Source organism: Nyctibius grandis, chromosome 28, assembly GCF_013368605.1.
Source record: "Nyctibius grandis isolate bNycGra1 chromosome 28, bNycGra1.pri, whole genome shotgun sequence".
In the NCBI taxonomy this organism is placed as follows: Eukaryota; Metazoa; Chordata; class Aves; order Nyctibiiformes; family Nyctibiidae; genus Nyctibius; species Nyctibius grandis.
This window is the reverse complement of record NC_090685.1, coordinates 3,057,460-3,070,599: the sequence shown is the minus strand read 5'-3', so window position 1 is coordinate 3,070,599 and position 13,140 is coordinate 3,057,460. Positions and strand designations below refer to the sequence as shown.

The following is a 13,140-nucleotide window of genomic DNA, read 5'->3' as shown; positions in this document are numbered from 1 at the left end:
CCACATCTGTTGCCACTCCATCTTGAACAATTGTCCCTGGTCATGAGATAGACTGAGCTCGATCTAGTGTGAGGCTTGATGACCAAGTGCAGGGGTGAGGACAAACCAAGCAGTGTCTGAACCTGCAGTGAGCAGAGGGCTAGGTTGATGGGCCAGGAGAGCAGAGCCATGGCCTTCACCAGGCCAAGGAAACAACTGCTAAAGCCGAGCAGCAGGTCCCAGCCCAGCATGTCCACTACCATCAGCACTTCCATCTCCTCAACACGGCCCTAGTCTAGTTTCCCATGGAGCAAAGGTGTATGAGGAGTGGAGAAGGCAGGGGGCTATGGTCGGATCGTCCCGGGGACCGATGCTCTGCGAGTGGCTGGTTGTGTGGGCTCGGTGCGTGTGCAGGACCCTACCCAACCTCATTCTTCCAGATCTCAAAGCAGGTGAAAACTGATGCAGAACCAGGACAGCCAGGACACTGCAGGGGCAGGTCCTGCACAGGGACTGGCAGAACCACATCCCGGCTCTGGTTCTGCTCTGGCTCTGCACCTCCCTCGCAGCATCCAAGGCAGCTCTTGGCCGTGATTTCCAACAGCTGCTCTGTGCCAGGGTCTGTCCTGGCAGGCCAGCTGCAATTAAGGTGCTATTAAGTATTCAAATGAACAGGGCAAGATTCTTTTTTCTCTCATTGTTTTGAAGTGCCTTGCCAAAACCTCAAGCATCTTCATTGAAGGCTCACACGTTCCTGTAATTTTTGCAGAGTTCAGGACAACCTTTGTTCCTAAACCGTTGCTTTACGGTGGCAATCCCCAGAAAAAAACCCCTTGAGCCTCAAAGCTGGTAAATTCAAAGTGAACAAACAAAACCTCTCCAGTTTTCCCAGTCTCCAGGTGATCCTCACTGTCTCCATGCCTGTGTGTGACCTTCCCACACCTTGCTTGCTAACTCTGGATGCTAATTTCTCATGTCACGTCTCTTCCAGGTACATTCTCAATCCTGATAGTCATTTTGGAGACTTCCAGCGTGCGGTGTAAGCACGGTGCCTGGAGGCTCAGCCACCAGCGTGCCTACGCTGCCCGCGCCTCGTGCCATGGCGAGGTGTGTACCACTGCACCGAGGCGCTCGTGGCAGCAGCAGCTTCCTGCGTGTTCATGAAGGGTTTTAGAGGCAGCACCTCACCCCCTGGCCGAAGGACAGCCAGCCCAGGATGGGGGGACCAGCAGTGTGCCCTGGGTGGGACATCCAGGCAGTAGGGTACTCGTGCTGGGAAGTGCCCAGGGAGCTGTGAGACGAGAGGATCTGGTGCTAACCCCATCCCACGCCCCACAGGAGCATCTGCCCTTTGGGGTCAGTGGCATCGCTGCTGCACCCATCTCCTGCTGATGTCGAGGGGAGCGTGGAAAGCTGTGCTGGGATGGTAGCTGCTGTCTCTCTCACCCTGGTGGGACAGGGCTGTTAGGGCTTTGCTTTGGAGGGAGCCTTGCGTGGCCAGGCTGAGCCAGAGGGACGCTGTCGGCCTGGCAGCGCTGGCCTGTCACCCCCGCCTGTCTCGCTGTAAGCAGACATTCTTGCTTGATGGAAATATGCCTGAAATAGCCCCCCGGCAGATTGTCTTTATCTAATCAGCCGCCTTCGCACTCCCCTCCAGTGCATTTCAGGGAGCTGATAGCAGTGATATGTTGAGTGTGGAAACCTCTAGCAAACTACCCGACACGTAGAGTAATTCTCCTTCCTGCCACTTATCAGAGCCTGCTAATGGGAAACATTCCTCCTGCGGGTCCGGGAGAAGCGGGGGATTTCTCTGGAGAGGATGGCTGAGGCCCTGGCACCCTCCTGGCTCTCTGGGGCCGGGTAGGAGCTGATCTGACCACAAAATGCTCATCGAAGGGGCAGCTCTGCAGTCTGGTGCTGGTGGTGTCCTGTCCCATGGGCAGAGGCTTGTCCAGCCCTTGGGGGCATGGATGAGGAGCCCCATCCTCTTCCATCATACCATAGGACACCGACATCAAGCACAAGAGCTATGGGGGGATGAACAGGGGTGCCTCAATGGTCAGGGGAGAGGGTCCCACTGCTGAGGGTGGTCATGCAGGGCTGGTGGGACATTCGGGCAGACTGTTTGCTTTGGGCAATAGCCACCTAAAGCAAACTCCCCTCTGCTCAGGCTAAAGCCATGGGCTCCTTGTTGTGCCCGTGGGGTTTTGTGGGAGCCCATTGGAGCCCCCTGTGGCCACTGCCCCACTGAGGGTGCCCCATCACACCTGCCTGAGCAGGGCACAGCTCGGGCCTTGCCAGCAATATGAGGATGAGCTTCCTACCACCCTGAAAACCACATCACAAATGCCAGTGCCAAAAACACCCGAACCAGCGGAAGGCACTGCAGCAGCTGCTGGAGCGACCATTCCACATGTCCCCTTCTACAGATCTGCTTGGCCTTTGATGGACCCTGCTGGAACCTCTTCAAAGAGGAGAGAAACTAGGGTGAACAGAAGGAACTGCAGAAGGAATCGCCGAAAATAAAATCACTTTAAAGATAAGGCAGGGGAGGGGGTGAGCAAAGTGCGGGGTGGGTACGTGCCCTGAGAAGAATGTGTGAGGCTGGACCAGCTGGTAGGTCTGGGCATAGAGCTCGTCCCACTGCTGGGGCACTCGTGGCAAAGGTACTTGGCACTGGACCCACCAAAGTCCTCGGGTCCCTCCAGGGTGTGGGTGGAAACCTGACTCTGAGCCCCGGACGGGGAGGCAGAAGACCCCAGGGTAACCTCAGAGGGACCTGTGGTCCACCAGCGCCTGTGGCTCTTCAGGACACAGAAGCTCTGCCATCTCGGCAAGGTTGAGCACTTCTGTCACACCATGGTGAAGAGGGGTCTCAGCACTGCTGTCCCCCGACGGCCTCCCCAGGGGAGCTGTAGTAGACACATCCATGGAGTCCAGCTCCACAGCAGCTGCTGCCAAATCCCTGAGCTTCTGACCACCAGCCTGGTGCGAGGGTGCCCACATGGGATGTGGAGATGGGGGCTTGCACCCCATTTTATCCTGATGTGCTCAAAGTCACCTTGTTCATGCTACAGGCTCCCCTCCGTGGGAGCATTTTAGGTCATGGGGAAGACTGGCAGCATGCAAAGCCCTTACATTATACCGCACAGCCAATGAAGGCAACTTCAACTTATCCCTGAGCCCAGCCGTCCTCTCTGCTGAGGCTCACATCACAGGGGACAGGTTTGGAGTCCTGCTCCATCCCACAAATCTTCCAGACTTCACTCCAAAGCAGGGTGGGAGGGCAGAGGACTCACCTGTCAGGGGATTGTGAGGGAGATGGCACTGGGAACCCAGACTCGTGGGGTGTAGCAGCAAACCACGCCTTGTGCTGGATGGAAGGACTGGCCATCCCCGGGGCTTCAGCAGAAATCCCCTCCAGTGCCTGGCTTAGATTCAGGGCAGGTCCTGGGGCTGCAAAAATCTCTCTGCAAGCTGGGCTGTGTGCCCAGGCTGAAGCCGGGTGCCCTGAGCAGCTCCCGGTGCTGCTATTCTGGCTGGGGTGGAGGCCACACCACATCCAGCCTGGGCACAGCATTGTGCAGCTGATCCTTAATCACCCCGTGACTCAGTTTCCCCTACTCTCAGGAGGATACAACAACCCCAAGTCCCTTTGGGGTGTGATAGGCACTGAATGGGGAATAGCCAAACCCTGCAGCCGTGGGTCCCGGTTCTCCAGCATCACCTCGGTGGGGTTATTTCTAATTTCTCTGTCCCCAGGACATGACCACACAACTGGGGAGCCAAGAGGCACTGAGGCACTCCCCGGCCGAGGATGGGGGATGCAGCCATCTTGACCATCTTGGGGGGGCAGATGCTGGCCCTCCCTGCACGTGCATGTGGGTCCCAAATCAGCCAGCTCTAGTTAGGCTGATTTCCAGCTCTGGAGGCGGCTGCAGCTCGCTTCACACGAGCCTGCATTGAATCCAAGCAGCCCACGAGTGCCCCTGCTCCATGGCGGGCACGGAGCGGCTTTGTGTCCGGGAAGGGGCAGAGCAGCACCCAGAGAGGACTGTCCACGTTCCCCGGGGGCTGAGCGGTGGCAGCCCGCCCTGGCGAGGCGTGCGCGTCCCGGCTGCGACGGCTGGGCTGCTCTGACGAGCCCTTTGCCCTGGGAAGGTGTGTGCTGGTCCTGCCCTTGACAGCGGCACATCCTGGCCTGGCGTGGGCAGGAGGGAGAGGGGATGTAAAAAAAAAAGGATCCAGCCCCGCTTTGCCTTTTAAATGCACCAAAGCAAAGGCAAAGAGAGGAGCGGAGTGCTTGGTGAGCAGGCATGGGGGTCTTTTGGGGAGGCAGCAACATGGCCAGCTCAGAGGGCAGAAACCTCACTGCACTTCAGATGCCAGCAACTCAAATGGCTTTTCCTTGAGCCTGGCACAGAAATCCCCGTGGCACGGGTGTGGGGCTGGCTGGCCCTCGCTGGGTCCTGTTCCCACCTCAGGCAGCCCGTGGTGGTGCTGCTGGGACAGAGGTGTGCTCTGGGCTGTGATCATCACATTGTACACGGTGTCTTTGTTGCCCAGGTAAAACGGTGTGGAGGAAACCCAATAGCCACTCTGTAGAGAGACCTTTAATCTGGTCTAGCCATGAACCAAGCTCCCAAGCCAAGGTGAGCAAGGTCTGGGAGCAGGACCTTTACTGCTGGGCAGAGATTGCCATGGGCAGAGCCCATCCACAGCAGTCAGGCAGAGCAGGAGGCTTCAGCCCCCCTGCCCAGCAGCGTGCCTCTCTTGGGGGACTGCCCATGGGCTGCTACGGCTCCAGGGAGCATCAGACCCCTCGGACAAAACCATCGAGTTTCACTTGCATATAACCAGAAAAGCAAATTCTGGTGTTTGTGGTGGTTGGTGTTAAATGGGCAGCGGCTGGTGTGCCCTGAGAAACAAGCCGAGCCCTTTGAGAAGACAAGGGGGTATCAGAGACCAAGTCCTGAGGTCCTTCCCTGGTCCCCTGCTCCCGGGCAGTCCAGCTGGGAAGAGGTTGAAGCAGAGCTGAGCGAGAGGTTGGGATGCTCCAGCTCGGAACGCCAGCGGCCACACACCTCCTGCCAGGCAGCGGCTCTGCCGGTGGGGTGCGGGGAAGAAGCAGGAGGCTGATTGCTCAGGTGCAGGAGGAACCGGCGGAGCTCTCGTTCCTCCGCTCCCCCTGGAGCAGGCAGCACGGGCAGGCTCGGAGAGCTGCGCTGCTCCCGGAGCTGGAGGCTCTTGCTCTGCCTTTGTACTCGCCTGACAATACAGGAGTAAAAATAACCAGGCTGCATTTGCAGAGAGATAAAAGCGAAGTTTGCCTTTTGTGTCTCTCCGGGCAGTGGGACAGCAGCACCAATGGAGCTGTGTGGACATGACACATGGGAATTTCTGACATATCTTTTCCCACTCTGACCTTGACAGACACAATAAAAAGGGGCTTTGCTGCACGCACACAGCCACTCAGCCCTATCACCGAGGTTAGTAAGAAAGAGCATGTCTGTGTGCACGCTTCTCCTCTGCTACTAACCCGCTTCACCTCTGCAGGGTGGGTGTTCCCGGAGGACGGGGGCTGACTCTGGCGGGACAGGGGAGGGGGGACAGACCTGGATCGAGAGCATTTTTGCGAAGGTCCACGCGCTTTGCCGAGTTGCTGGCTACCAGCAGCGGCAACGTTCGTGATGGCTGCGGCGTTCCAGAGCCCTGCTGTGCGGTACCGCGTTAGATGGATATTAGACAGCACCATCGTAAAAGCGCTTTTCCGAGCAGCTGTCACGGCGGCCTTCTAGAAGGGGTCTTCTCAGGGATAATACCTCCAGTCTTGCTTTTATCTTCCTGCAATATTGCTCTGGAAAGTGGACACGGCTCTTTGCAGAGGTTTTGTGCGGGGTACCAGGGCTCCAACACGACTGTGGAGCTGCAACTGGTTTTAGCTTGAGTTTATCAAGAAAAGGGTGTCGTTGACGATCTCTGGTGATGCTTAAAATGCGAATGTGGATTTTGACACCAAAGCGATGCCGGCTCACCCAGCTGGGACTTGCAGTGTGGGGCAGATAGCAGCAGAAGGGAAAGTGTTCAGTAATTGTCTTGTTATTATAGTTATATTAGCTAATATTGTTGTCGCTGTCTTCTCTCACTCTCTAAAATGAAAAGTGTGTTTGGTGACGGTGTTGCTCTTGGTCAGCAGCCCAGCAACGGGTGCTTGCCCCATGCACTGACTCCTTGCCCCTTCCCTCCTTTCAGCGTTCAGGTGTCTTTTCTTCTTCCTTCACTGCTGCCAAGTCTTCTTCCAGCCAGGCAAGATGGCTATGCTGGACATGAGCATTTTTGGGGAGGCTGCTGAATACCTCCGGAAAAGCTACACAGAGCAGTTGAAGCTTCAGACGATCCCGTTTGATGGTAAGACCCCAAGGCAGCTCTCGCACAGTGCCATGTGTGTGCCCCAAGGCAGCCCCTTGGCCATGGCTCTCTTTGGAGACCATCCCCGTCCCTTTCCCACTGCTGGTACCTGTGGTATTGCAGGCGCTGCAGAATTGCACCCACCACCCTGGAGCACAGGAAGATCTCAGAAGTAAGAAACGCAGATTTTTCACTGTCCCATTGTCTTCTGAGGTGCAGGAGGAGATGGCCCTTCATCTCCCCTGACCCTGAGGGGCAGGAGGGCTGAAGGAAATGGGTTGAGGGACTGGTGGCAAAGTCTTCTCCAGCTCTGTTTCATTTTGGAGCTGTACAGAGCTCACCCTGCAGCCCTCCCGCTCTGTCCCAGCCATGCTGCTGTACTGAGGCTCACTGTGCTCGGGCTCCGGGGCTTGGCTCGTGCTCTGCCTCGCTCCTCTCAGCTCAGCAAATGAGGAGAGTTTTGCTTGTTCTCACTGGCCTTTTTTCATGATGGTCTGAGCGCAAGCACACGTGAAGAGGCAGACTTCTGTCAGACTGGAAGTTGACCCTGGCAAAGTAAACAGCTGCCAAACACAAAAAAGGCAAAGAAATACCAGCCTCTATGACGGAGAGCGTAGGAAGGGATAATCACTGTCCTTCCATGCTGCCAGACTGCATTCGTGCGGCTTTCAGTTGACAATTTCAAATGGTTTCCTACATTTCAACCTGTTTTGTGTCTCCTTTCCCCTTTCCCCTTTCCCCTTTCCCCTTTCCCCTTTCTTCTTTCCTCTTTCCCCTTTCCCCTTCCCCCTTCCCTTCCCTTCCCTTCCCTTCCCTTCCCTTCCCTTCCCTTCCCTTCCCTTCCCTTCCCTTTCCCCTCCAGGAAAGAAGCGAGTTTGGATCCCAGATGACAAGGAAGCTTATATTGAAGTGGAAATCAAAGAAACCTCTGGTGGCAAAGTCACTGTGGAAACCAAAAATAAGGAAGTAAGCAAAACACCTTTCCTTTTCCAAGGGCTAGCGAGTGTGTGCAGAGGGGGGGGACGTGTGACAAGACTGCTTCTGAAGCTAGCCAAGCCCTTGCTGATAACCCTTCCACGCTTGGTGATCAGTCGTGCCCCGAGGGGACACACACCGCAATGTGTCAGGACACGTAGGCCAATTACTTGCCAAGAGCGGTAACGGTCCAGCATCCCCCTGTGGAGCGTTTGCTTCCAAACACGGTTTACTGTGCGAGACAGACCGAAGCGGGACAGTCGGGCTGGCCCAGCACAGCTCCTGGCTGCGGGAGGAAGGGCTGCCCGAAGGCTGCGCCTGCCCCACCGCAGCCCTTTGCAATGCTGAACCACTGCCCGGCTCAGCTTGGAGGTTGAAACAAGAGGTAAGGAGCCAGTTGGCCAATTCCTGCTCGTTTTAGCCAGGATTTGCAGCGGGGTGAGCGGTGCTGGTGGGAGAACAGGCGCTGGACGAAGAGGTAGGACCAGCTGTGTCTAGTGGTGAGGCTCCAGCTTTCCAGCAGCAGGAGGGAGGCAAAGCAAGCAACGATCAGCTGATATTTGTCAAGATAATATCCAGTATAAATAGCTGCAAATGAGCTTAATTAATATTCTTTTCTTGGCTGTGGGAGTCTCATGGCCCTGCAACATCATTACACTGGTGTAAAACTGGGAAAAAGAACAAGGACCTGACCAGGCATTAGATGGTAGACCTTGTTATTTCTGTTTCTCAGCTAGTCGTCGTGGCACTGAGAAGTGCTCGTGTCTGCTGAATTTGAAAGAATTATACGTAATCCTCTTTGAAAAGTGTCAAGGTTTTGAAAATATTTTTGTCTGAAATGGGGGGAAAAAAAAGCAAAAAAAATTTCCTTCCCCAAAAGAAAATTTATTGGAGATGGGGTATCAATTTTAAAAGTTTATTCTGATGTTTAAAAGTTTATTTTGATGTTTATTCTGTGAACAAATTGGTTTCCAAACCTTTTTTGCCGTTCCCTCTTGAAACTGTTTGGTTTTTTTTCACAATTCGTCATGGATTTGCAAAATCTAAAACTATATCTGCTTCCCCTGGATCAGCATTTCCAGCAGAAACAGTTTCAAGAGACATAACCCCACCCTTATTCTTCTATCTACCTTCCTGCTTCTAATACCTAATGCTTTTTAACACCACGCATTCACCTGTAAAAAAAAAACCTCTTTGAAAGGTTTCATTTAATCTTTATTAACAAGACCATTTGCTAAATTCAGCTTATTCCATTCGGGCCAGATACGTAATGCGATAGTTTCCCAGTGCTTGGCTTCGTGAGATTAAATAAATCCAGTTATAAGTGATGGGGTCCAGGCTTCAGCTCTTGGCCCAACCAACCAGGGATCTCTCCAAGCGACAGACCGTGCTGCTGTGGGGTTTTAGGCTGCGAAGAAGAGCTCAGGATGGCGGTGTCAAACACGTTGTGGGGTGACATCTTGGTGCCCCCCAGCTTGGACACCCTCCACTGGGCTTGACCACAGCCCATGTCTCTGGGGAAGGGATGGGCTTGAGGCTTGTTTTTTGCCAGCTGGGCTTTGTGGCTGAGGTGCCCCGCAGCCCCATCACCCCAAAACTGAGGGCAGCCCTGTTGGGAGGGCAGCAGGCACGGGGCCAGGCTTGTCCCCAGCATGGGACTGTCAGTGTGTCCAGCCAGCCAGCGTGTTTTGGGGGAGACAGTGTTCGGTGGGGGCTGGGGTCCATCTGACGTGTCCCCCCTACTCCGGCAGACGCGGGTGGTGAAGGAGGACGAGCTGCAGCTCATGAACCCCCCCAAGTTCGACATGATCGAGGACATGGCCATGCTGACGCACCTCAACGAGGCCTCCGTGCTCTACAACCTGAAGCGCCGCTACTCCCACTGGATGATCTACGTAAGCCGACGGCGCCCGGGGGACTGGGGGTCACCCGTAGGGTGGGGAGGTGAAGGGGCATCGGGGCCCCCCCGTCCCTCATCCACTCCCTTTCCCCCTGCAGACCTACTCGGGGCTCTTCTGCGTCACCATCAACCCCTACAAGTGGCTGCCCGTCTACACCGCGCCCGTGGTGGCGGGCTACAAGGGCAAGCGGCGCTCCGAGGTGCCCCCGCACATCTACTCCATTGCCGACAACGCCTACAACGACATGCTGCGCAGTAAGCCCTCGCCTTGGGCACCCCCATCTTGGGGGGTCCGGGCTCTGCAGCGGGGGGTGAGGCGGGCGGCACCGGCCTAATGCCTGCTCCTTCTCTTCCAGACCGCGAAAACCAGTCCATGCTCATCACGTAAGTGCCCCTCCATGCTCTCCCCCTGCCCAGCCCCGGGGTGGGCCGTTGGGCCCCCCTACGCTGCCCTCCAAGGGGAGCCCCGGGCAGGCACCCCACACCCCAGGAGGGCCCCCCCGCCCACTTCCCCCCCTGCCCCGCAGCTGTCGGCCCCCCTGTCCCTTCCCGCCTGCCGCCGCCGCGCCAGGTGACAAAGCCCCGCACGGGGCTGGCGGGCAGGCTCCCCCGCACCCCGACAGCTGCGGGAGCTGCCGTGGGGCGCCCCGGCCACCGGCATCCTCCGAGCAGCGAGGGGGAAGGAGAGATGGAGGCCAAGGCCAGAGGGAGATGGTGGCCGGAGGGGCGGCGGCGGGGGAGGAGGGTGACGTGGGAGGGTGTAGGCCAGGTTGATTTCAAGTGACATATAGATAAGGGCTATATAAAGGACTCTAAAGGACCCTACGCCTCTGCCAGGAGCCAAGGACATTTTTAGCCTCGGCCATCGCCTAATTAGGAAAGGCAGGGGCTGCGGAGGGATGCTTGGCGTGTGTCCGGTGGCGGCTCTGCCCCCAGCTCCCCCCTGGCTCTTTGTGATCTGGGATTACAATGGGAGAGCAGCTAACTATAGGGATGAGCTCAGCGGGGCCCGCTGGCCGCCTGCACCCCGCACCGGGCACGCCGGCCCCCGCGCTCGCCTGGGCAGGATTCACCCCAGCACAGTGCTGCTGCCATCTCCAAGACCCCCCAACAAAGCGGGGTGTGCTGAAAGTGCCCGAGCGGGAGCAGGCGAGGCTGGTTCCTGGCTGATCCCGGACAGCTGAAGCCCCGGGGCCAGGGCCGTACAGCCTTGGTGGGCGCCCAGCACCTCCCGCCATGTCTGCAGCGGGCAGCTGACCCCCCGCGGCACCTCCGAGGAGGCAGGCAGAGCCCGGGCTTGCAGCCGGAGGACACGGCAAGGATGGAGCTGGGTTTCGCTCCAAAGACAAGCCCCAAAGACAAGCACATACACCCCCAGGCTGGAGGGGATTGATAGCGCCGGCCTCCCCGACCCTCCGATCCTTTGCTTCTCCCCCCCGGCACGATGAGGGGGGTGGCAGGTCGGCAGGGTGTCTGTTTGAAGTTTTGCCTGTTCTTTGCCTCATGTCCTTGATCTGTGTATTTCTGTTACTCTAAGCGGAGAATCTGGTGCTGGTAAGACTGTAAACACCAAGCGGGTCATTCAGTACTTTGCCATTGTCGCAGCCTTGGGCGACACACCGGGCAAGAAATTAGTAAGACCCTCTTTTGAAACAAGTTCTTGCTGTTTTCTTCCTTTCTTTCTTATTTTTTTTTCTTTATTCCCCCTCCCCCTTTCTTCTTCTTTTTACTTTTTTTTTCTTCTCCCAACTTTTTGCATTTGGAAGCGTGTTTTGGTCTCACCCACCCAGGGCTTGGCTTTTCCCTGACTTTTGAACAAGCAAGGCTTGAAATTATTCTGCTCAAGGGGAAATGGATATTTTTTTTATGTGGCTGCTCAATCTATGCAGCCTGGAAGAGGTGCTTTAGATGCCCTCTTTATCTTCTCTTCCTCCTTCAACACCCCACAGATCTTCTTAAGGAGCACTAAAAGAATGGAGTAAACCTGACATTTCCCACCTTGCCTCTTTTAAGCCTTGCTTTTCATCCTTTTCTCCTTTTTTCCTCCTCTCGTTCATTTTGACCCTTTTCTACCTTGTGCTTTTCTTGCTCTTGTTTTGATTCTTGCATTTCTTTGGTGCTGGTTATTTTTGAGCTGTCCTTGCAATTGCTTATTTCTTCTTGATATGGTGAGGCTCCAGCCTGCTTTTCCCTTGCAGAAGCAAACTGGCTGCTTTAGGTATCTGACAAGCCGTACTTCAGCCTTATTTTCTTTACTCTTCTTTGGGTTTGGATTTAACTGTTCTTGCTTTTTGACGCATTTCTTTATTTTCTTGAGCTAATCTATTTAACAACTTTTTGGCATCTCTTACAAAGTTTAATCCTCCCATTTTTTTCTTGGACGTTTTTTGGCACTAAATGGTCATGCCCTGCTTTTCTGACCATGCTTCTTGTGGTTCTTGCCTGGCTTTTCTAGATTTCTAAAGACAATTTTCTTTCCTTTCTCTAGGCAGCTCTTGCCACTAAAGCTGGGGTAAGTGTTGTAGACTCCTAATCTTTAATGCTGAGGACAGAGTTCTGCTGCGCCACAGGGCTATGGCAGGGTGATGAGGAGTGCCTGTGCGGGGCCTCTGCCTTGGGACTGGGAGCAAGGGCTGCCCCAGCACCTGGGCAGCGTTTAGTTCTCCGCTTGGCTTTGTATCTCCCACCTTCCCATAGTTGGAAGCTTTGGTATTTCATCTCTTAGTGACTTTCTACCTTTCTGACTCCAACCTCTCCTTCAAGGGCCTCTTCAAGCACGCGTTTCTAACCAGCACAGTGTTTGCCTGGGGGTGGCGTGGGCTCCTCCAAAGATAAGGTGAAGCCTTCACTCTCTGAGCTGTTAATGTCCCCCCCCGCACCCCTCAAAGCCCAGCTGAGGGGCAGGGGAAGAGCCTCTTTGCCCCAGGCAGCACTGTGCTCTGGCTGCAGACCGGGGCCCTGATGATGCCTGGACATGCCACCCCCTGCAAAGACCTGAACTGGCTTGGCCCACCCCATTGCAGCAGCGGATGCCCTTCTCTGGGGTGCATTTCTGAGGTGCTTGCTTAGCTCCAAGGAAACAACAGAGTGCCTCTGGAAATACAGCAAAGGTTCAGTCCCTGGTGCTCCCAGCACCCCAAGGGCTCAGTCGCATGTCCTTGGCCCTTGGTTTCTCTGTCTGAGCACTGAGGGACAGCCTTTAGCTGATGCACACTCTTGTTTGGGGGATGCTCATTAACACACGAGTCTCAGACCACTTGGGCAAACAGACTAACAGTGAGGTAGGTGGGCGGCTGAATCTGAGTGTCCCAGGGCAGCCCATGGGGCAGCCCGCGTTGAATCTCACAGGCCAGGCAATTTTAGATCAGGCTGAATTTAAAGATAACAGACCAAAGGATACCCAAGTGACAAAATACAGTTAGTAAAGCTGTGATTCACAGCTGCTCCTTGTCTCTCTTGCCCTTCACACGCCTGGAGCTGCAGAGGTGGGGAGCAGTCCTTGGCCCAACATTGAAAAGACAGCGTGGCTCTTGGTGGGCAGAGCCCAGAGCTGGTGTTTCCCACCTAAGGAAAGCCCTGGGGACTGTAAAGTGTCAGAGCATGGGCAAAAGCTCTCACGAAAACTCCTGCAGGTGCCTGTGCCACCAAACTCCACTACTGTTGTCAAACCCCACTGTCCTTCGTGTGGCTTGGCACGAGTCTCTTGCTTCTCTCCTCGAATTCTTGTCCTGCTTTGCCTGCATTAGGTGGAAGCTGTCTCTATCTTTGAAGTGTGCATGTGAAACATGAATGGAAAAACAAGGTTAGGGGAAGATTAATCTTGGGGCTTGCTCAGGAGAGCTCCTGTGAGTTCAGCAGATCACACCAGCTGGGACCTG

The 13,140-nt window shown here is 55.5% G+C and overlaps 1 protein-coding gene across 1 annotated transcript in view; it reads left to right on the top strand.

The window, feature by feature from the left end:
* Positions 1 to 6,290: 6,290 nt before the first annotated feature.
* Positions 6,291 to 13,140, top strand: part of MYH7B (myosin heavy chain 7B) — a 28,849-nt gene continuing 21,999 nt past the window's right edge. Inside the window, exons 1-7 of the mRNA XM_068419661.1 lie at positions 6,291 to 6,387; positions 7,250 to 7,353; positions 9,114 to 9,257; positions 9,361 to 9,517; positions 9,619 to 9,646; positions 10,800 to 10,896; positions 11,751 to 11,774. Coding sequence (XP_068275762.1) covers positions 6,291 to 6,387; positions 7,250 to 7,353; positions 9,114 to 9,257; positions 9,361 to 9,517; positions 9,619 to 9,646; positions 10,800 to 10,896; positions 11,751 to 11,774 — 651 coding nt within the window. The remainder of the gene's footprint in view (positions 6,388 to 7,249; positions 7,354 to 9,113; positions 9,258 to 9,360; positions 9,518 to 9,618; positions 9,647 to 10,799; positions 10,897 to 11,750; positions 11,775 to 13,140) is intronic.